The sequence below is a fragment of the Megascapheus bottae genome, chromosome 18, assembly GCF_031878675.1.
Source record: "Megascapheus bottae isolate mThoBot1 chromosome 18, mThoBot2.hap1, whole genome shotgun sequence".
Lineage (NCBI taxonomy): Eukaryota > Metazoa > Chordata > Mammalia > Rodentia > Geomyidae > Megascapheus > Megascapheus bottae.
The window spans coordinates 160,447-183,786 of NC_143526.1; the positions used below are offsets into that span (position 1 = coordinate 160,447).

Consider the following 23,340-nt stretch of genomic DNA (forward strand, 5'->3'; position numbering starts at 1 on the left):
GAGGGGGGAGGGAGAGAGGGAGAGAGGGAGAGAGGGAGAGAGGGAGAGAGGGAGAGAGGGAGAGAGGAAGAGGGAGAGGGAGAGAGGGAGAGAGAGAAGCACAGCAGAGGCAGTGTGATGGTTAGTCTTGAATGGCATCCTGATTGGCTTGGGGGAAACCTAGGAAGTTAGGAAAGGCCACCTTGGGGTGTGTCTGAGTCCTTCCCTGAGAGCAATAACTGAAGGGAAGACCCAATGAAGGGGTAGAAATCTCTCTGAAAGTGAGCAGAATCCTCCCAGGGCCTAATCAGGGTAAGAGGAAAAAGGGAAAGGAAGCCACCTCAAGCAAACTTTCTCCTTCTCCCTCCCTTCTCTTCCTCATCCTCTCAATCCCTCCCCTCTCCTCTTTGGCCACCAGGACATAACTTGCTTTGATGTTTCCTGCACCATTCCTACCAGAATGACCTTAAGCACAGAGCAAATGCCTTTTCTCTTAGGTTGTTTTCTCTGTTGTTTGTCCCAGCAATGAGAACTTAATCAACAGGGAACATGCTTGGGTATCTCTGCTTTGTAGGAAACTGAGGCACAGGGAAGCGGCAAGCCTGTGGTCAAGGGCAAGGGCAAGGTCACAAGATGATAGGAGCCCGCATCAGAATTCAAGAAAGCCATCTAGCCTGGAGCCATGCTTCTTAGTCCCTCTGTTGTTCTTCTTTCACCTGCTCTTCAGCCAGAGGTGGCCTTAGACGTGGCAAAGCCCCACATTAACTCGGGCACGCTGCCACTTTTGTCTTTGCATCACTTGGTTCAAATATTCTGCCCCTGGCAGAACATTTCCCTACCTCACAGGCATCTTGGCAACAATTATAAACTTCTTATTAAATTCTTATTAACTCATTAGAGAATTTAAAAAAAAAAGCACTGCTCAAATTAACCACATCAACCATTAGTCTTCTCTCAGTTTGTGAATCCCATTTGCTCTCAGGAATAACAAGGAATGAGATCAGATGATAAATGATAGTATTTATGGGCTGTTTGGGTTGCAATTTCTCCCAGTGTGAGGGTTTAAAATCATTGGTCCTGAGCTGATCAGATTAAATCATGTTAGGTATGGCTCAAGCCTTCACATGGCTTCTTCTGAGCATTATTTGTTCTAAGTAAATATTATTTGATAATATGCAGATTCCCAATCCTACAAATAAATTTCCCCAAAGCAGTGTCTTCCATACTTACCGTGACTCTTGGGTTGCAAGAAACATAACTAGAACTGATTTGAACCAAAAGTAAGGAAGGGAAAGATTGATCGTGCTGTGTAAGAGCAGGAAGATGGCTGGGGGCTCAGATATGTAATCTGAGCTACAGAGAGGCTGAGACCTGAGGATCTTGGTTTGAAGCCAGCCCAAGCAGGAAAAGTCTATGAGACTCATCTCCAATTAACTATTCAAAAAGCCACAAGTGGAGCTGTGATTTAAGTGGTAGAATGCCAGCCCTGAGTGAAAAATCTCAGGGACAGTGCCCAGGCCTTGAGTTCAAGCCCTTGTGCCAGCACAGAAGAAAGACAGAAAGAGAGAGGAGAAAGGTGGAAGGGAAGGAAGAGAGGGAGAGGGAGGAAGGGAAGAGAAAACAAAGTGAGGCAAAGAGAGGGAGAAAGAAATCAAGAGAAAAATAGAGGAAGAGAGAGAAATAAAAGGAGACAGAGAGAAAGGCAAGACAAGAAAATGGCTTAGTAGTTTCTTTAAAAGCATACATTTGCCATGTAACCAGCTTTCCCATGCCCTTGTACTTTTAAGAGAAAGACTATGAAAGTCTATGTCCACAAAAAGATATATAGCCAAATGTACAAGACACTATTACTCATCATTTTCAGTCAGAAATTGAAAGTTGGGGGGGGAGAAACCACCCAACAACAGACAAATGGATCAATCATGAACTACTGGACTATTGATGTGAGGATCAACAGAAACATATCTTCAAATTATTATGCTGAATTAAACAAGCCAGACCAAAACACAGAATACATATTGTAGAGTTCCCTGGACACAAAATACTAGAAAATAAAAATTACTTGTGACGGAAACAGATCGGTGGTTGCCTGGGGTTTAGAGGGCAATGAAGAGAAAGGCCTCAAAGGGGCTCCAGTACACGCTGGGATGCTGTGGATCTATTCACGGTATTGGTGGTGACTCAAGGAACATCCTCTAATGACACACGTGAAAACGTACACAAGCTATTACATCAACCGCATCTCCTTAAAGCTGAAGAACGAAAGAAAATAGTGGGTCACACCACCAACAGCCTTCATTTCAAACAGCAGATAGGATACACGGAAAGACTGTAAACCCCACCCCGCTCATCTCTTTCTCAATTCTCCATGACGGCCTGGGCACCTCTGCAAGGTAACCTTGTCCCAACTACTGCACATGTGAGGACCTTGGGTGCTGGCAACACTAGGAGCTCAACAATCAAGAAGGCCCCCACTCTGCTTTGGTCTGTCTGCACAAGACCACAGATAGACTCTACATGCCTGTGTTTCCCTTCAGGCCACTACTTAGAAATGGGAGGAGGGAGGAGGAAAGGGAGGAGGAAGAAGGAGGGAAGAGGAAGAAGGAGGAAGAAGGAGGGAGGAGGAGGAAGGAGGGAGGGGGAGGGGGAGGGGAGGGAGGGGGAGAGGAGGAAAGAGGGAGGGGGAGGGGGGAGGAGGAGGGAGGGGAGGGGGAGGAAGGGGGAGGGGGAGGAGGAGGGAGGGGGAGGAGGAGGGAGGGGGAGGAGGAGGAGGGAGGGGGAGGAGGAGGGGAGAGGAGGAGGAGGACAAGGACCACGACAACAACAACAAAGAAGGAAGGAGAGATAGGTAGAAGGAGAAGAAAGAGAAGGAAGATGAGAGGGATGGTGGGAGAGAAAGAATTGGCCCTATTTGAGATGTGTATTCACCCCTGTCGTTGGGAGGTAGGTCTAGTTCCAGAAGAAATAGATACCCAAACACAGTCTCAAAAGGGATTCATCGTAAGCCAAAACTATATTGCAATTTTTTTTTATCTCTTCTACTGAGAACGATGAAAGGACTGACGCTGATCAAGATGCATGTGCTCATAAACTGACATGTGGAAGTGAAACTCCTTTGTACAACGAGTGAAAGATTATAATAAAGTTACAATAAAAATATAACGGCTACAAATATGTATTTAAATCACGCAATTTTTTTAGTGTAGGCAAATCAACTGTTGACTGAAATATTAGGTGGTAAATGGCTGACATTAAGTGTGAGCTCTGACACGGCCAATGCTACTAAACAGTAAATTCTATCTGACGCCGAGTGACTCCAGGTTGTGCCTTTTGCCTCAATCCAAGTGTTTTCTATGAGTTGGGCATGATCTTGCACACCTGTAAGCCCAGAACTTGAGAGGCTGAGGCAGAGAACCTCAAATTCACTGTCTCAAAAGACACAAAAGGACAGCAAGCAAACATTATTTTCTGTACCACACTCTGTTCTCAATTTCTCAAATTCTTGATCTAAATTTAAAACATTTGCCTAGGTCTTGAGTTGAGCTCTCAACACCAAAAAAAAATGAAAACAAGAAGAAAACCCTGATAATCATTCCATATTTTTAAAAAATCTATCTTTGTGGCCTTCAAGTCCCTGAGGTCAGCCTTGTACAGAAAACAGCAGAGGAATGGGTAGCAAAAGACTGAAGGTTACCCCAAAACTACTTCCCAGGATGCTCTTTACAGGCAGGGGATGGCATTGCTTTTCAGTTGCCAAAGCACATTTCCAACATACCAGACACTGGTGAGTCACCTCATAGTTCCTGTGGTTTAGGCCCAGCTTACCTGGTCTGCAGCTTGTGGACCCCGTGTCCAGACAGCCGCGTGACTGGAGAAGAGTCTGCTGCTGCAGAGACATCATCCCCTTGATGGCTGGCTGATGGAGTTCACTTTGAGGCTGCATGACGAAGGGAAAGGCCAGAGACGTGAGGTACCCCCAACCCTTCAGCCACTCTTCTTCCATCTAGAAATGCAAGGGCGTTGTCATGTAAAAGGGCAGGGCTTACAGACTGCCTTGCAGCTGTGAAAAAAAAAATCAACATGAGGGCGAAAGGCTTTGAAACCCAGCCATCAAACAGCAACTTCCCTGTTCCTGGAGATCTGTAGGAGAGCTCTTTCTTGGGGTGCACCTGTAGAACCTTCGAGTCTAATCTAAAATACCCTGTCAAGAAGAAGCTGAGGAGCAAGCACAGCCCAGGTAGAAGAGAAGAAGCATGCCGCCATCAGCGGGCTTCGCAGTGGATCAGAACTCTTTAACCCTTGCACCTGGACTGGGACCAGGTGGGGTTGATTCTACCAAGACTCTGCTTGTAAACAACCCACACCTCTAGTTCCCCTGCCCTGGCCAATCAGATGAAAAAGCCATCACTCCTGGCCAATGGACAGACAGGTCTTTTGGTATGCTCTTGTCTCCAACCTTCAATAAAGCCATTGTTTTTCCTTTCAAAGAGCATGTGGGGCCTGTGACCTTCACATGGTCACGAATTCCATCCTTGCACCCTTCCGTTACTTGAAGCTTCTCTCCCTCCCTCTCTCTTGTTCCTCTCTCTCGCCCCCGTCCTGTTCCCCCTCCATTTTTCTATTTCATTCTCTCTCTACTGAAGTTATCCTGTGTCGTCTCTCCCCTCTGTAGTAAATCTCTCTCTACTTCCTACTATACTCTTTTAAGGACCCCTTGGTTGGCTACATAGGAGCTAGTTTTTGTTTGGAGAGTAAGCTTAAGGAATTATCTAATATTCTCCTGTGTGTGTTGTGTTGTGTGTTGAGACTTGAACTCAGGCTTGGGCACTGTCCCTAAGCTTTTTCCTTTTTTTTTTTTTTTTGCTCAAGGCTAATGCTCTACCACTTGAGCCACAGATCTACTTTTGGCTTTTTTTTTCAGTAGTTAATTGGAAATAAGAGTGTCAGGTACGGGGCCGGGAGTTTGGCCTACCGGTAGAGTGCTTGCCTAGCATGCATGAAGACCCAGGTTCGATTCCTCAGTAATACATACATAGAAAAAAGCTGGAAGTGGTGCTGTAACTCAAGTGGTAGAGCACTAGCCTTGAGAAAAAGACTAAGGATGGGCCAGGAGTTTGGCCTAGTGGTTAAAGTGCTTGCCTAGCATGCATGAAGACCCGGGTTCAGTTCCTCGGTACCACATATAGAAAAAAGCCGAAGTGGTGCTGAGGCTCAAGTGGTAGAGCTCTAGCCTTGAGAAAGTCCAAGGACAGTGCTCAGGCCCTGAGCTCAAGCCCAGGACTGGCAAAAAAAAAGAGAAAAATACTAAGGACAGTGCTCAGGCCCTGAGTTCAAGCCCCATGACTGGCAAAAAAAAAGTCTCAGGTACTTCCTGCCCAGGATGGTTTTGAACCATAAGCTACCTGCTGAATTACAGAATGCATACCTGTCCAACGGGCCCGTTAGACTACCTTCTTTCTACATCAGAAAGAAATGTCCCACAAACATCCTTGGAATGGAAGTGATGGTTTCTGGGTCCATCTTGAGTCTTGGTACAGGACACCAGTAAAGAGAGGAAAATAGGAAAAGACTCTTGTTCCACATCACTGAACCTAAATAGAGTTCATGCTGTAGGGACATTAAAATTCTTGTCCTTTTCTTTTCCCCCTCAAGCCTTTTATGACTTCTGATTTCCCATCTGAGCGAGATGATGAAGAAGAAGCCTCCTATAAAGACAAGAGCGGGCAGAGACAAAGCAAGCCCTGAAACTTCTGGGATACACATAAATGCCGGGTGCCTAAGGATGTTTAAATTTCAGACAACCAACGATTCTTTTTTTTTTCTTTGAGGGCAAGTAGGATCTAAATATTGCATGAAACAGACTTCTTTTGGCAAAATGATTCACAGTCTATCTACAGTTCAGATCTAACCGGGTATCTTGCACCTTACCTGACATCTCTGCTCTTTTCCTCCATTCGCACCCAGCTGCCAGGTGTGCCAGGGTCTAGACAGCATCTCAGCTGATGCTGACTCGACTGCAGAGACCATGCCCCGAACCACAGGCCAGACCACGGTGGTTCCGTTGACACTGCGTCCTGACACACAATCACCTTGGGTTGTCCATTTCTCAGTGTGTGAAGAGCAGGCATCGAGGGGAACCATCAACCAGCAATCCACCTCATAGACATTGTAGCCCTCCTCTTCCTGGGGACCCTGGAGAAAGCAGTGATCTGAATGAGTTCTGAGCAGACTCCCACAGGGGACAGGGACCTGCTTGGATGGTAGAAGGCAACCCTAGGGTCCTTATGAGAATACTAATGTCCTCAGACCCCTGCCAAATGAAATCACATGGTGGAGGGTGGGGGACAGGGGCTGGGTGTCTGGCTGGCCTCAACACCTGTGCAGAAATAGCAGCAATTCTTCAGGACCTGGAATCCAACTGGAGAGTATGATGAGAGATTGCCTTCAGCAATATAGTGGATTCTAAGACACTGGACCAGCAGCGACATCTCCGGCTACTTGATTCCCCAAGCATGGCCTTGCTTCCTCTGTTCCTCACCTTTAGATTTCTTTTCTGCCTAATGCCATCAGCCACCTTTTCTGTCGTCTCTTGTGCCACAGAAACTCCAGCTGCTACACTTCTGCAGGGAAAGAATGAATTAAATTATATTACATTGGAGTTTTAGAGAACTTTTGTTTTGTCACAAGTCTAGCTTTGTTGGTTTTTTTTTGTTTGTGTGTGTGTGTGTTGTTGTTGTTTTTAAAATGAAGTCTAGAGAAACATTACCAACCCACATAAGTTTCTTGTTCTCCAGAGCTGACGACACAGATAATGAAGCCTAATGTTGATAATGATTGTTCTAGACAAAAGATAGCAGGGAGGATGGAGGGAGGGAGGAAGAGAGAGAGAGAGAGAAAGAGAGAGAGAATCATAATATTTTTAAAAAGTATGTCATGGGTTGCATTCATTTGGACACAAATAAGAAACCAGGCAGATACCAGGAGACCAGACTGAGTATTTTAAGTTTGTCATGCTTGAATAATGGATTATTGTGTGCAGGCTGATGATGGAATAATTCCACCAATCCCAACACTCTCCCCACCACCACCAGAAAAAAAAATCATGCACTTTTCCCCTGCTGCCAAATACACAAAGAAAGCAGGACACCAGAATGAAATCTGTGCCATAGGGAAGGAGTCCATTTCCTTCTCCTCTTGGGACTTCTCAGCAGGCAAATATTGATTACATTTTCCCAGTACCTCGAGCCATTATTTCTGATATGGCCACCTGCTCCCAGATATGAATTCCACATACCCACCCTCTGCCCCTCCCCCAAGGTCTCCATAAGGATAGCACATCAACTGAGGAGAAAATTCTTTTTTTCTCCTGAAGAAGCTTGGCAAGAAAGACCTCTAATTAGGAGCATTTAATCCCTGTCTCTAATACTTGTTTCCTCAGAAAATGACAACACGTGTCCACCCCGCAGATCGTTCTTCACCTCACACCACACCTGACGTTTGAGAAGACAGGGACACCAGGCGAGGCCCAGAAGGTAGGACCAGGCTGGAAGAGAACAGTGTCAGAGGCCTGACACTTTTTGGTTCTCAGATGAATTATTGATGTCGCCTCAGGGATTTGTGGAGCGGCAGCGGTGGCAGGGGTGAGGAGACGGCTGGTGGTTTGTCCTGGAATTGGCACAAGGGCTGGTAATTAAGCCTGCTGACACTTCCAGGGTACCAATACTACTGCCAGCTGGCTGTCAAGTGCCCACCGTCTGATCCTGCCATCCACAGGAATACATTGTGGGCAAGATTTATGCACGGCCGTCTGTGTACGTCTGTCTCCTGACACTAGCTCTGTGGTCATGAGGGGGTGGGAGTGTTGGCTGTGTATGGCCTCAGCGAACCCTCCAGCTGCTGAGTCTAAGTGCTAGCCCAGCTTCCAAGAGCATGTAGTAAAATTCCACTGCAGAAGGCAGGCCATGGAAGGAATGGTTCTGCTCTAGGTTGGGTTCCACTCAGCACCATAGAGCCAGCACCCTAGAATTACTCCACACCTGCAAGGCTGCATTTATCCACTAGCTCCATCTGCTGCTGGGTGACTTCCAGGGACGTTCACTCTGGATGCTGCCAGCTCGTCCTTCACCCTGAGCATCTGCCTGCAGGACAGAAGAGCCCTCAAGAAGACAGCTGCCTAGTGGTAGAGTGCTTGCCTAGCATGCATGAAGCCCTGGGTTTGATTCCACATACATAGAAAAGGCCAGAAATGGTGCTATGACTCAAGTGGTAGAGCATTAGCCTTGAGAAAGCTCAAGGACAATGCCCAGGCCCAGGACTGGCCAAAAAAAAAAGAAAACTAAAAAAGGAACCAATAGCCAACACTAGGTGACTGTGATTAGTTAAGCATGCTCTATGCATCCATCCAATGAAATACAACTCAGTCAAGAAGACTGAGTATATATGTGCAAGCATTGAAGAAAAGTTATTGATTTGAAAAAATAGATCACAAAGTTGTATATTCCATACTATGATTATGTCCAGTGGGGCTTCAAATATATTGAGGGGGATGCTATTCCTGTGTCATTTCATTTTCTCACCTCTAATTTTATAAAAGGTTCAATTCTGGGGTTTAAGAAACTCAATAACACAATGAATTCTCTTTTCAGTACCATGAATTACCTTTTCACTTGGATTGCAAGAAAGACACTCATATAACTGAGATTGACCTCAGGAGAGCAGAGAGAAAGGGAGAATTGATGACTGGTTTTTCCTCCCCTGCCCTTGCCTATTTGTTTACTTTGTTATTTGTTTCTTTATTTAGAACCAGGGTTTAAACTCAGGGCCTTGGACTCACTTCACTTGCTTGTTTGACTGACACTCCAACTCAAGCTAAGCCTCCAGCCTGACTTCTTCCTGAATATTTTGAAGATGGAGTCTCACGGGCTTTTTAGTCTGGATTGGGCTCATAACACAATCCTCTGAGTTCAGCCTCCTGAGTAAGCGCGAGCTGCCAGTAGCCAACTGGTTCTTTCTTTGCACTGTTTCTCCCCTCTGACCTTGGCTTTTTTTGTTTGGATGGACCCCTCCATCTTGCCACCCTCCACCACGCTCACCCCCAATTCTGTGTAATTTCCAATTTCATTCAGAAAGGAAAGCCAGGATGTCAAACTTCAAACTAAGAGGTGCTCTATGTTTCACACTCATTGATAATCTTTCCCAGTGTACAGTTCATTTGAGGCACCCCAATTCCTTTCCTCTGGTCTGCTGTCAGCTCTGTCCTGAAGAGTTAACGCTCTTTTTGAAATAGAGTCCAAGATAGTTGGGCCCAAAAGAAGATAAGCATATGTTTGTGCAAGCTGGAAAATTGTCCTATATGGAACAGAGTCAAAATAAATCAATAAAAGCAGTTTCGGGCAGGCACGACAGAGAAAAAAACTGTTAATTACTAGTATTACCATTGATAGCTATTCATTTGAGACTTTTGTTCAGTAAAGGCAATTGTTTGCTCCTGTTATATAACCAAAATCAAGAGAATTTACAAAGAACGAGAGAGGGGGAAAAAATCTTCTCAGCTGAAACTCAGACAAAAGGCTTGAAGGGAAAATGAGACAAGCGATATTTTCTGGGGATTTACTGAGACAAATCAGCTCAGAAAAGACACAAACCTGTTCGTTTCATCCCAACACCATCCATTCTCGTCTGGTTTTATTCCTTGCATATAAATTTCAAGTTTGAGGGGACCCAGATATAGAACCTTTTAAGATACTTCTCCACATTGAAAAGATTTCCTCCTTCTCAAAAGGGATTTTTGTTCTTAGCCGAATCCTTTGAAAAAAATTATATATATATATACATATATATAATTACACATACACATACACAGCCAAATCCTGAAGATCTCTGTAGTCCCAAAGACCTGAGTTCAATATCTATTTCTACTCCAACAAGGCTCCATGACAGTTGACAGTTTGCAAAGGGTTGTCTGAACATCTCTGCTCCTGTGTAAAGTGAAGATAATACCCTCCCACAGAACCATGCCCATCTAATCCTGCTTGAGGCCCTCCAGCTCTCAGCGTCCAGTCAGAGACAGGAAGTGACTTGAGCATGTCAAACAGAACTATAATGTAGGGGAACTGTTACATAAATAATAAAAGACCTAAGCCCCAAACAGAACCATGAGGCAACTCCGTGTTGGTGAAATAGCTCTGCAAGTCTAGTTAGAGGTTGTAAAGATTCCATGGGAAAGCATAGCAATTCTTTTTTTTTTGCATTTTTTTATTGTAATTAGTAAAAGGGTTACATGATATTTGCCAGATAGAAGGTGCATTAATTCACGTACATTGATACCCTTTCACATGTCTTGGTACCCATTTCCCTACCCCCCACCTGTCTTGGTTTTCCCCCCTTCCCTATCAAATAACCAAATACAAATAAATTCAATATATCAGATAACAAAGTGAGATACTATAACAATATGAGATAACCAAGGGACAGCAAAGGAGATGAGAGACAACATAGTACATTAAGGACAACAATTATTCGTTATATGGCTTTTGTTTCAATATCCTGGAGGTCCTTTCAATTAGCTTCATACTATATGGCCTTATGTATCAAGGTTTTGCTCTATTGCAAATCTCAAAGCATAGTAATTCTAAATAAAGACTGGGGATGTCACTCCAGTAGAGTGTTTGCATAACAACTGCAGGGTCCTGAGTTCAAGCCCCAAACTCAATTTTGAGTTCAATTTTGCTGGTTCTGGGGCTTGAACTCAGGGCCTGGGCTCTGTCCCTGAGCCTCTTTGTGCTCAAGGATAGTGCTCTACCACTTGAGCCACAGCACCACTCCCTCGAGGGATATTCTTATATGGTTTCAGCACCCAGAAGAGCCATAGAGCTTTTCCTTCTAGAAACCAGAAAGACAGTGGGGTCATATTGGCCATCTTTGATCACATGACCTCCCTGGACCAATCCCATAGATGCAGAGAAATGGACTGGATTGGTATATCTATCTGCCTGTGGATCAGATTGATCTCTATCCAAACCACCTGGACTAAAATAATAGTAATAATAACAACAGCAGCAACTATCACCATCATCAAAGTAGTATTAACCGAAAGGGAAGGAAAGAGATCCTAAGAGGTAAACTAAGAGGTGTCAACCTTCACCAAGACAAAAAACAAGTAACTCTTTTTGATCATAATTTACTTGAATATTTAATATTTTACTACTTTTCAGAGAATAGTATCTCTAGTGCACAAATGAGAATAGCAAAGTTGCAAGAGTTTAAGGAAGTTACCCAAGGTCCCAGAGTTGGAAAATGGTTGTGCTTAGGCTTGAACCCACCACATGTCTCTACTATTAAAACTCATGTCTCTTCTTCTACACCATGCTGGTATCTTACTGAGTAGCAAGCATGGAGCATGAAATAATCCAAAGTGATTGCTTGGGGGCCAGTGAATGTCTTAATCTTCACTGTTAAATACTAAAATCTGCATGTGCACGTGTGCTCATTTCCTGGGGTCATAAATTGAATATTCACTCCCTTCCATTTCCCATTAAAACATAGCATGAATTAAAGGGTTTCATTTTCATCACTCAAATAGAGACCTTAAGCCCCATGCTGGAGGCTTACCCCTGTAATCCTAGCTACTCAGGAAGCTGAGATATGAGGATCATGGTTCAAAGCCAGCCTGAGATACGAGGATCATGGTCTGGAAAGTCCATGAAGCTCTTATCTCCAATTAACCAACAAAAACCTGGAAGTGGAGCTGTGACTCAAGTGGTAGAATGCTAGCCTTCAACAATTTAAAAAAAAAAGCAGCTCAGGAACAGTGCCCAGGCCCTGAGTTCAAGGCCCAGTACTGGCACAAATAATAATAAAATAATAATAATAATAATAATAATAATAATAATAGTTTATCCTTTACCAATTGATGGATCTCACACATACTTAGAACTCCAACTACCTGGTCCTCAACCCAATGAAGTTACAGGGTTTGCTCTAAGAGTGTAAAACTTGAGTCATGGCATCTCTGGTCATAAAAGAAATGCAAATCAAAACAACTTTAAGATTCCACCTCATTCCATTTAGAATGGCTAGGATCAAGAAATCTAATAATAACAGATGCTGGAGGGGAGGTGGACAGGAGGGATCACTACTACACTGTTGGTGGGAGTGCAAACTTGTTCAACCTCTATGGAAAGCAGTATGGCAGTTCCTCAAAAGACTAAATATAGAGCTCCCCTATGACCCAGCAATTCCACTACCTGGCATTTACCAATCGTCCAGAAACAAGGACCTACTAAATCCACTAGCACAACAATGTTCATTGCAGCACTATTCACCATAGCAAAGATATGGAACCAACCCAGATGTCCCTCAGTTGATGAGTGGATCAACAAGTTGTGGTATTTATACACAATGGAATTCTATGGTGCTCTCAGAAAGAATGACATCACCCATTTGTAAGGAAATGGAAAGACTTAGAAAAAAATCATATTAAGTGAAGGAAGCCAGACTCAAAGGAACATAGGCTCAATGGTTTCCCTCATTTACAATAATCAGTAGAAACCTTGGGCTCTCCTAGGAGAGGTTCACAATAGAGCAAAACCTAGATACATAAGGCCATACAGTATGATGCTAAATGAAAGGATCTCTAGGATATAGAAACAGAAGCCATATAATGAGTGATTGTTGTCCTTTTGCTGTCCCTTTATCTCAGATTGTTACAATATTTCACCTTGTTATCTGATATATTTTATATACGCTTAATTGAAATAGGAGAGGGAAGGGGGAAAATCAAGATGTATGGGGAGAGGGGGAGGGAAATGGGAACCATGACATAAGAAAGGGTATCAACATTTATGAAGTAATGTACCTTCTATCTGATGAATATAATGTAACCCTTCTATTAATTACAATAAAAATATATGAAAAAAATTGAGTCATGGCCAGGCTTCCTCCAGGTCCTTCAGAAGTGAAACTCCAGTTGTTCAGGTCTATCACCTTTCTTGAGTACATTTCCCCTCAGTCATTTACTGTGATCCGATACCCCAAGGACCCTTGTTCAGAAATGGCAGGGCGCTGTCACTGCCAACTGCAGGGAGAGCTCCTTCCTATAGCTGTTACAGGCCCCCTTGTCTCCTTCCTGCATCTGCACTTGGGACCACAAGAGGCAACGTGCACAATGGCAATCTCTTAATAGGATTATATCTTTTTCTGCACATCCCATCTCTAGGGATTATTGTCATTTGTCTCCTGCAAATGACAATCCAGCTTCTCCGGGCTCCCTGGTTGCTGGGGGAGAAATGTTACCGCACAGCTTGTGTCGGATGATGTTTTATAATCATAGCAGAAATCCAATATTAATAGAACTGTCTGGGTAAAAAGGTGCGTGCGCTGTTTGTGGAGCCACACGGGTATCCCTGATGTCTGGAAACACCCCTCCCCCGCGATTTCTTTACTCTGGCATTTCTCCTGTAGACATAAAATTTTAAATCAAGTTGGACCACAGGCACATATGGGACTATTATGAGGACATCCTGCTTACTCTCCCACAGTCCGACAGACACTTTGCACTGCCAACCCTTCATAATGCTCAATGGTGTTTACCATTTTTCCTAAGATACCCTTCTTTTTAATCCCTGCTTGTCCAAACACATCCTCCTCCGATTGCCTTCCGAGAGCACCTCACTCTGCAATGGTGTTTGACTTCCTGGTGGCAATGAGTCTCCAACTCCTTTGTGACCATTGCCTGTATTTTTCGCCTGAACCTCTTTTAACCGCTCACAATTATGGGGGCAGGGGGAGTCAAGGTCCTGGCCCTTGATCTAAACTTCATCCTAACTTAGAAAAGAATGGGGGCTGAGAAGGATGAAAATGTTCCCCTCTGTCTATTAGTCCCCTCAAACACCCCTCACCCCCAACCACCCAGCTGGGGGGACTATGACACTCCTCCCAAAAGAGTGGCCCACACAGCCACGGTTATAGCAAGAGCTCTTGAGAGTAGTAGTGGGGCTGGCCCACAGATCTCACACTAAGAGAATGGGGTTTGTTGTTCTGTTTCCCTGAAAAGAAAGAGAGGGTCAGAGAGGTTACTGGTTTGCCCAAGGTCACTGAAAGGGAAAACCACCATTAGAAATCCTAGCTTGTCTAAACCCAGCAGCATCTCAGGGATATGATTCGTACAGAGCCTCTGATGGTGGGTGGAGGGGTCCGTTACAAAAATCTCTTTTCCAATTTGACACAAGATGTCCAAGAGAAAGCCTTCCTTCACAGAGTTAAAAAAAAATCAATGATGTGAGCCCATCCTGGAGTCCCAGCTGGGCTTGAGATCTCAGCACTGCCCTTCTTACTCCATGTCTCCTGACCCCAGTGAACAATTTGGAACCAAGTTACAATTTCCTTTTCATTCTCATTAAGCAGAATACTCCTCTTTAACAACCCTCCCTAAACCACCCCCCATCTACAACCCTCCCTGAGCTTTGCTTGACTATAAAGCGCTCTATTTCTCTGTGATCTTTATGTCCTTAGAAATTACAACATGCTGGCATAGGTATTTAATTATTGAAAGGAGATGTGCCTTGTAAAATATTGTACCTGCAGGTTTGCTCATGCAAAGTAAGGATGGATCCCACTTGGCCAGACAAAACCTTTGCTATGCTAGAGCTTTGTTCTGGAATAAATCTTGGTTTGTGAAATATGCATCCTATAAGAGCACTTCTGGGTTCTGCCTAGAACTGGCCAAACTAAAACACCTTTCCCTTTTTTAAATGAAACTAAACCTTGCTTTTACATAATACTGAGCTGACCCCCTCCTAGGCTGGGAATTTAAAGAACACTTTTAGGGGTAGGGAAAAAAAAAACAGATGTCAGATGATCCATCACAGAGTTTCTTTTCCAAGGCTGGAAAGAGCTCCACCACCACACTAAGGATAAAAGACAACAGATAAACGTCAAAGTTTGAACTCTGCTCAAAGACATACAAAAGCTTAGGTTGCAGGGAAAGCTCTCTGTGCTGTCCAATATGATAGACATGCTGGTACCATCCAATATTATTGGTTTTGACTTCTAATCCATGGATTTGACTTCAGATGTGTCTGGAATATCCAAAGCAGTGGAATTTCAATTTTACATCATAATGTAATCCATTTAGATTTAGTTGCATGGAGCATCATGTAATCCAGGCTTATCCTATTGGACAGTGAATGCAATTACTGATCAATATTCCTAAAGAACATAGAAGTAAACATGCTCAAAAATATTTGCCAGTGGAATCTGGTAATTTAGAAGAAGGATGAAAGAGCATGATTGAATCAGATTTGCCCTGGGGAATTCAAGGTTGGTTTAGCAGAAGAAGGAAGGGAAGGGAAGGGGAAGGGAGGGGAGGGAAGGGGAGGGGGAGAGAGAGGAGAGGGGAGGGGGAGGGAAGGGGAGGGGAGGCGAAGGAAGAGGAGAAAGAAAGAAAAAATAAAAAAAGAAAGAGGGAAGGAGGGAGGGAGGGGAAAGGAAAGGAAAGGAAATCAATGTCAGCGATTTAGTGGCACAAATTCATGGAATCCCAGTACTCACAAAGAGGAAGCAGGAGGATCACAAATTCAAGGTCAGACTGGGATATAGACCGAGAACCTGGCTCAAAGAAAAAAAATCAGGTATGGTAGCGCATACATGTAATCCCAGCTGTGTAGGAGGATTCAAATTAAAACCCTATCTGAAAAATAATCAACCCCAAAAGAGGGCTGGGGGCATTGCTTAAGCAGAAGAGTGCTTGCTGAGTAGACATGAGGCCCTGAGTTCAAATTCCAGCAAAAAAGGAGAGAGAATACTTACCTGACTTGAAAAGTAACCTCGTATGTGGTAAGAGTGCTATTAATACTAATTAGAATCAGCTCTATTAACCTTAGCTCATGAATATATTGCTATACTATGTCATTAATGTTATTAATATATCATTCATAGTATATTAATAGGAATACACTCATACTAACTTATTCCTGTTAAATACTGTTTAGGATTTCACTGTTCCCTTTTCTTAGGCTGTGAGTGTTACACCTCCCTGAGATTTTTTTTTTTGTGTAACAAGAGGCTCCCCTGACACTGAGCCTCATGTGTTCTGAGAGTCCGGGGATCCCCAGATCTGGGCCCCCCGCCATGCCCCACATGGGCTGGCTTCTCCAACACATGCAGCTGCTCTGTTGGCTGACCCAATCCAGGCCAGTGACTCTGCTTCTCTCCTGCTTGCCTCAGCAGTTTTGCTTCCCAGCCGTCCACACTCCCAATGGCTCCAATACGTCCAAAGATGAGCACTTCCAAACCCTGAATTATTTACATCTGAGAGGCTCCATGGGTCCTTTCTCCCTCCAATTCTGCCAGCCCCTCCCCCCTTCCAATGAATCATAGCAAATTTGAATCTTGGCCATACACACACAAAGTGAAGTTTTGTTTTTTACTTAGAAGGTTCCTCTGGTACACCCAGGAGAAAAAGGGCAGAAAAAGATGGAGGTGGACAGTGGCTTGCAAAGGAAAAGGGAAAGAAAAGCAAACAACAACAATAACAATAAAGCAACTCTTGCTGAATCAGTAACTAGCAGTAATAGATTTTTTTAAAAAATTCACTTCCAGGCTCAGTTGGGGAAAACAAGATACATTTCCTTGCAATAATTTAAAGAGTGGAATGTTTCATTCCCAGAGAAACTACAGCTGTTTTGACCTATTCCTGGCTTTAGGTTGGACTATTATTTGCGTTCTCTGAATTATTATTGTTATTTCTTTTCCTTTTTTAACATGGTAGCATTTAGGAATGGAGCCAAGTTATAGCCTGATTAAAGTCTTTCACTCTGAATTAAAGGTTTTGAATCCAGCCTTAGGCTTCAGCCTCAGATTTTTGTTGCTGTAGCTGCTGTTTTCCATCCACACCTCCCCATCTCCAGGGGAGAAGAATAGAACTAGAAATCAGTCCGCTGCAGGCACACCCCTCTGAGGTTACACCAATTGGCTCCAAGGAGGGTGCCACTGCTGTTTTGGATGTTATAAGGCCACTGTGGCTGCAACCAGGCCAGTAAGGGGACAAAGGACATCTCCCTGAGGGAAAGGCCAAGGGAAGAGAAGGACCCTTCCCAAGCATTCTCATGTTCTAGAAAAGTCACTCTCCTTGCAATTCCTTTTTTCATCTCAAGAGTTCTGATAACTCACACCTGTAATCTCAGCTACTCAGAAGTCTAAGATCTAAGGATGGCGGTTCAAAGCCAGTCCTGGCAGAAAAGTCCCTGAGACTCTTACCTCCAATAAACTATCAAAAAGCCAGAAGTTAGGGGTGTGGCAAGTGGTAGAGCACCAGCCATGCAGCTGGGGATAGCAGGCAGGAATATGAGTGTGAGGCCTTGAGTTCAAGCACCGGTAGTGACAAGTTCATTCATCAATTCACTTCAGTCACCTGTAACATGAGATCATAAGAGCACCTAGGTCAAAGTGTTGGGTCTGAGATATTTACAGATGCACTGATCAGTAATCAATCAATGCTGGCTGGTGTGTACTGCTCCTCTTTAAGGTGCTTTCTCTACCTGATCATCTAGCATGTCATCTTCCCATGTCTGCCAAGATCGCACTTGCCGATAATGGAAAAAGCACAAACCATACACGTGTGTGCGTACAGGCTTGCACACACACACACACACACACACACACACACACCACTTGTCTGTCGAAATAGGCTCTTTTCTGCCCAGGAGGGCCTTAGACTGCCATCTTCCCAATCATTGCCTGCTGAGCAGCAGAAATTATAGATGTCAGCCACCAAGGCCTGGCTGATAGAAAGATTTCTCTAGAAGACAGCTCAGTGGGCCCTTGGACCATAATCCTCCTCTGTCTATGCTTCAACATGGAGCTGGGATTTCAGGTGTGCACTACTGTTGGTTTGTTGGTTGAAATGGGGATAGGGGGAAACTCGAGCCCTGTGCAATGTCAGAGCCCACGTCCCATGTCTGTTACTTGCCTGTTGAAGGGAGGGAGGGAAAGCGGGCAATCTATCCCTACTGGGTGAAGGCTGAGAGAAGAGAAGGGGGGAGGTAAGATGGTAAGGGCTGGGAGTTTGGCCTAGTGGTAGAGTGCTTGCCTGGCATGCACAAAGACCTGAGTTCGATTCCTCAGTACCACATACACAGAAACGGTGCTGTGGCTCAAGTGGTAGAGCACTAGCCTTGAGAAAGCCCAAGGACAGCGCTCAGGCCCTGAGTTCAAGCCTCATGCCTCCGGACTGGCAAAAAAAATTTTTTTTTAAAAAAAGGTAATCAATGCCCTTTTTGGCCACAGGCTGCTGGGTACCAGGCCATGGAGAAAAAGACAGAAGAATGTGAAAGAGCAGAAGGAGAAATGAAGCAGTCATGGACCCCGCTGCCAGGAAAGCCTGCACTGTTCTGGCTGCTGCCAGTGCCAACAGGAATGGCAGGCAGCCTGGAGCTCTTGACAGAGGATGGGGAGGAAAGCCAGGAGCGAGAGTCAGCCGGAGGGAGATGCTGGAGGGGCTTCCCCAACTGAGCAGGTGCCTGGGGAAGGAAGACCCTACCCAAGAACAGCCTTGGGAGCCACAAACAATCCCCCTCCCCAACCTGTGCCCTGGACCTCCTACTCTCCCAGATCTCAAAGCAGCTAGCCCCAGCTCTCCTTCAGCCAGGCCAGCTGCCCGGCAGGCAAGCAGATGGTGACATCTTCACTAGAGCCAAAATTACCTTTCCAGGAAAATGTCTCAACCTTCTCTGGAGGACACAGAAAGGAGCGTGAACCATGGAGAATTTCAAACTTTCTCAAGAAGCTACAGCTTCTTAAAAGTATTTGAGTGAAACAAAAATGTATTTTGACTATAGATTGTTCAGTGCCTCCGATTTAAAAAGAAAAGAAAGGTTGTTGAAAGTTGCCTATAATCTCAACCACCTGGGAGGCAGAGGTAGGAAGATGACAGTTCAAGGCTGAACTGGGAGAAAATACAAGACCTATCTGAAAACCAAACTAAAAGCCAAGGGACTGAGAACAGGGCTCAAGTAATAGAGTACCTACCTAGAAAGCACAAGGCCCTGAATTTAATCCCAGTACAAAAAAATAAATAATAATAATAATAATAATAATAATAATAATAATAAAACAGGTGCTGGTGGCTCATACCTGCATTCCTAGCTACTCAAGAAGCTGAGATCTGAGGATCAAGGTTCAAAGCCAGTAGGGGCAGAAAAGTCTATGAAACTCTTATCTCCAATTAACCACCTAAAAACCAGAAGTGGCACTGTGGCTCAGAATGGCAGTGTGCTAGCCTGAAAAGAAAAAGAGCTCAAGGACAGTGCCCAGGACCAGACTTCAAGTCCCATGACCAACAGAAAATTAATTAACTAACTAACTAACAGTCAGGTAGTTTCCAGAACTTTAGCTCCTTACTCCCCAACCCTGTCATCCCTTGTGAGCAGCTAGTCATGGACTAAAAATCACTGAATTAAACTATTCTATCTGTCTCTGTCTCATCCCCTCCCTCTCAAATCTCAACATCTGGCTCCCAGATGTATGCTTACCACTGCACTTACTGCTTGCATAACAGACAGGTTCCATTATCAATGCTAATCTGTTTACCTAATTCTAGAACTCTGAGGGGCTATGCTGGGAAATATTGCACGCTCCATTCCACATCAAGTAGGGACATGTTCGGTGAGTGATTAGCAATGTCTGCATGGAAACAGGAAGCTGGATGCATGGGTCCAGTACTCACACAGAGGGCCGCATCTTCATCACTCTGCTTCTGGACAATGTTTGACTCTAAAAAGCTCCCTTCTGACTGGAGAAAACATTTATGCTGACTATGAGACACAAATGAATGATTGAAGGCCTCCAGAGGAAAGGATTTTGAAGCAAACAAGGAATTTCTCTAGCATCTCTATCCTCAAAACTCATATGACTCCCCTGTTAGACTTCATGTCTGCATGTACTGTTGTCAAAACTACTTTTTCCTACTTCACAAGAATGAGAAGATGGGTCCCCTGGACCTCGTCACTCCTAAACTGGCCCCATCCTGTCCACTGCAGATAAGCATCAACTTGCAAATCCTAGCCTGATAGAACTATCCTAAGATGTGTAGACCTCACTGGTCAGGGACTCAAATCTCAGCTGACCAAGTGGATGGCCTTGGGGGGGAAAATTATTTGCCCTTGCCAGCCTCAGTTTCCTCCTATGCATGAGAAAAAGGAAAGAATTCGGAGCTCATGTAAGAATTAAGGAAATTACAGTTGTTCTGCTCCTAAAATCTACAGGATATTTAAGATACACTGCTTTCTTTTCCCCTCTTTTCATACCCTCAAGGCTATTTCAAGCTTTCTCCACAGGCAGTGAGTAAGGCATCAGAAATGTCTCTGTGCTGAATTAATGTAGCTGAGAGATGAGAAACCCCTCCCTGTGCCCCCAACTTGAGCCCTCCTCCTCTCTGTTTAGATTCAACTCAAAATAGCTGAACTTAGATGGAACCAGTTGGGGTCTGTCTTTGTATCTGGAGGCTTAAAAAAAAAGATTCAAACCTTAAGCCCAACAGCTGCAGGTTAGTCAAGGACCTGATTCTGCCTGGTTAATTAACTTTAACCTCCAACCCAAGTCACTGTACATTTGTGCAGCTGACTCCTTTGATGCTAAAAGAATAAGCTTTTATCCAATGATTTATAATTTTTAAAAGAAACTGTTTTAAGTAGCATAGGTGTATAGTTGTGTTTTTTTAATTAAATAGAACCAAAGCATTTCAAATGAAGAACTGTTCCTCAAAATACTAGTCTTACAAATCTTGCCAGAAATGCATTTATTAAAAGTAGGCTTCTCAATGTAGTTTAGGTACATTTAATAAATGTAAGTGTACATATAAAAGCAGATAACGGGGCTGGGAGTGTGGCCTAGTAGTAGAGTGCTTATCTAGCATGTACAACGCTCTGGGTTCAATCCCTTGGTACCACATACACAGAGAAAACAGAAAGTGGTGGTGCTGTGACTCAAGGGGTAGAGTGCTAGCCTTGAGAAAGCCCAAGGACAATGCCCAGGCCCTGAGTTGAAGCCCCAGGACTGGCAAAACAAAACAAAACAAAACAAACAAAAAACAGATAAAAAAGAGATACGTAGATAGAGACTCATACTCAGACAAATGTGTGTTTGGCGGAGTGGTTACTGGGTCTTGAACTCAGAGCCTAGGCTCTGTCCTGCAACTTCTTCCTCTCCAGACTGAGGCTCTGTCCCTCAGCTTCCTCCTCTCCAGCTGAGCCTAGGCTCTACTTCTGGATTTTTGGTGGATCTGAGCCTTACAGGCATGAGATGTCAGTCTCATACAAGCATGTTACATATGGATCTCTTTATAATAGATCCTAAAATTTACTTCATTCTGGTATACCTACATCTATGCTTTCAATGGCTCCATTGTTAAAAGAAATTACCATTATTCCAATATTTAGGCGGGCCATCATTTCCCCCTCATTTTCCACTAACAGACAAATAGGAGATATTTTATATTTCCCATGATGATGTTGGAGCAACAGGCCTGCACATGAGTCTCTGTGTAAAGATTTCTTTTTTTTTACACTTCATATTTAGAGTGTAGAATGGTTTCTAAAAGCCTACGCACTCAGAATTCAGTTAGCATTTAAGAACGTAAAACATACTTGCATAGGCAGCTCCGGGAGCTCCCACTGCAAAGGGTACATGTTGCCTGATTCCAAAAGAACTACTTACTTCCACAGCCATATACAATGTAATCCCAGCACTTGGGAGGTGGGGGAAGGAAGACCACTGGACAGTAAGAGACTTGTGGAGAAGAGCTAGGAGGCCCCAGCTGCACAAACCAAAGCCAGACAAGATTTTCCAACAGCCATCAAGCCCCCAGACACAGGATCAAGGCTAGCTACCAGGTCAAGGGCTTGCTACCAACCCTATCTATTGTTGGCTACATGTGAACCCATCCAACAATGGGGATTCCTATCTCAAGAATGCACAGACAGCTGGGTGCTGCTGGCTCATGCCAATAATCCTACTCAGGAGGCTGAGATCTGAGCATCATGGTTCAAAGCCAGCCTAGACGCTATATCCAATGAATCACCAGAAAACCGGAAGTAGCACTGTGGTGCAAAGTCATAGAGTACTAATCAGGCCCTGAGTTCAAGCCCCACATTCAACCAAAAAAAAAAAAGGTACAGACATGTCCCTGCCAGTGCTGTTTTGGGTTTTTTTCCAGTGGATCTGGGGCACAATGGATAATACCAGGTATATCTTGGGCATTCTGTACCTCTCCACCATCTTTCCCCCATAATTCTCTCCTGGTTTAAAGCTTCCAAACAGAAGCTTTAACAGCTCAAAGGGACTACCGTACTGTATGTGTGAGAAATCAACACTCCAGGCCTTCAAGGAGAACAGAGGAGGCATTCGGGCTAGCACAGGGAAGAATTCTGTACAGTCACCATCCAGAATAGCAGCAGCCCAGATGGGCGCATATCAAATGTTCCTCGTGCACACGATTCGGTCACCTCCCTTCTTCACCGAGCCAAATATCCATAATTTAAAAGCTGTAAAGCCTGAGCTTTCCCTGTGGGCTCTCTAGCCCCCCCTTCCTGGGGTGGGGGAAAGGGTCAACACTTTCTTGGTAGTTATAGATGCCATCTGAATACTGCTGGGTTGCTTAACATCTCTGCAGACAACCATGCACTCTCTGGGTCCTTAAGAACAAGTGATACAGGGCTGAGCTCCTGGAAGGGATGGGTGAACCGGGGTGTGTGGGTACCAGGAAGGGGAAGGGACAGAGGCTGTGTAATGGACAAGGTCAGACTGGGCAGGATACATACAGGAATGCAATGTGAGTGCATGAGGGGCGAGGATGGGAGCGTCATTGCTTTCCACGCTGCCACAATGAAATCCTCCTCCCTCCCCCCCCCTCTCTCTCTCTCTCTCTCTCTCTCTCTCTCTCTCTCTCTCTCTCTCATAAAGTTCTTAACTGTTTTTTGACTCAGCTAGGCATCCCAACTTTTCTTGGCCTGCTTTAGGGTAACACATTTGCCAAATGTTCTGGCCTCAACAAACAGCACTCAAGGAATTCTTCCCCGTCATCCAGAGCAAAGAGGAAATGTCAGCCTTCGGTTCAGTAAGTTCTCTCCACGTAAGCAACACTGCCCTGCACTAGGTGTTCGGATTCTACTGAATTCTTTAATTATATCTTCCTTTGGGATCTAAAAAAAAATGCATTTCAGGATTTTTGTTTGGTCTTGTTTTTGTTTTTTTTTCTTTTTTTTTAAATTTTTTTTATTGTAATTACTAAAAGGGTTACATGATATTTGCCAGATAGAAGGTGCATTAATTCACATACATTGATACCCTTTCACATGTCTTGGTACC

At 44.3% G+C, this 23,340-nt stretch overlaps 1 protein-coding gene and 1 long non-coding RNA gene across 3 annotated transcripts; both read right to left on the bottom strand.

The window, feature by feature from the left end:
- Positions 1-3,150: 3,150 nt before the first annotated feature.
- On the bottom strand, positions 3,151-8,046 carry LOC150049996 (uncharacterized). Its single transcript, XM_090352916.1, has 6 exons — positions 8,016-8,046; positions 7,470-7,644; positions 6,518-6,599; positions 5,908-6,171; positions 3,805-3,982; positions 3,151-3,404 (listed from the first exon to the last, which is right to left on the bottom strand). The coding sequence occupies exons 1-6, from the start codon at positions 8,044-8,046 to the stop codon at positions 3,331-3,333; spliced, it is 804 nt and encodes a 267-aa protein (XP_090209042.1). The 3' UTR covers positions 3,151-3,330.
- A 6,455-nt stretch (positions 8,047-14,501) lies between these two features.
- Positions 14,502-19,561, bottom strand: LOC150049997 (uncharacterized). Of its 2 annotated transcripts, none has more exons than XR_016538554.1 (4): positions 19,509-19,561; positions 17,236-17,389; positions 15,529-15,585; positions 14,502-14,885 (listed from the first exon to the last, which is right to left on the bottom strand). It is a non-coding gene; the product is annotated as an uncharacterized LOC150049997 (long non-coding RNA). The 2 variants fall into 2 exon arrangements; XR_016538555.1 differs by having other exon boundaries at positions 14,836-15,150.
- Positions 19,562-23,340: the final 3,779 nt, after the last annotated feature.

Bases quoted from the DNA above. Each gene is read 5' to 3' on its own strand.
- LOC150049996 (XM_090352916.1), bottom strand. From the start codon at position 8,046: ATGGAGCTAGTGGATAAATGCAGCCTTGCAG. The intron at 6,172-6,517 runs GTGAGGAACAGA...TGCTTTCTCCAG, and splicing joins GGCAGAAAAGAAATCTAAAG to GGTCCCCAGGAAGAGGAGGG. The intron at 3,983-5,907 runs GTAAGGTGCAAG...TTGCATTTCTAG, and splicing joins GAAAAGAGCAGAGATGTCAG to ATGGAAGAAGAGTGGCTGAA.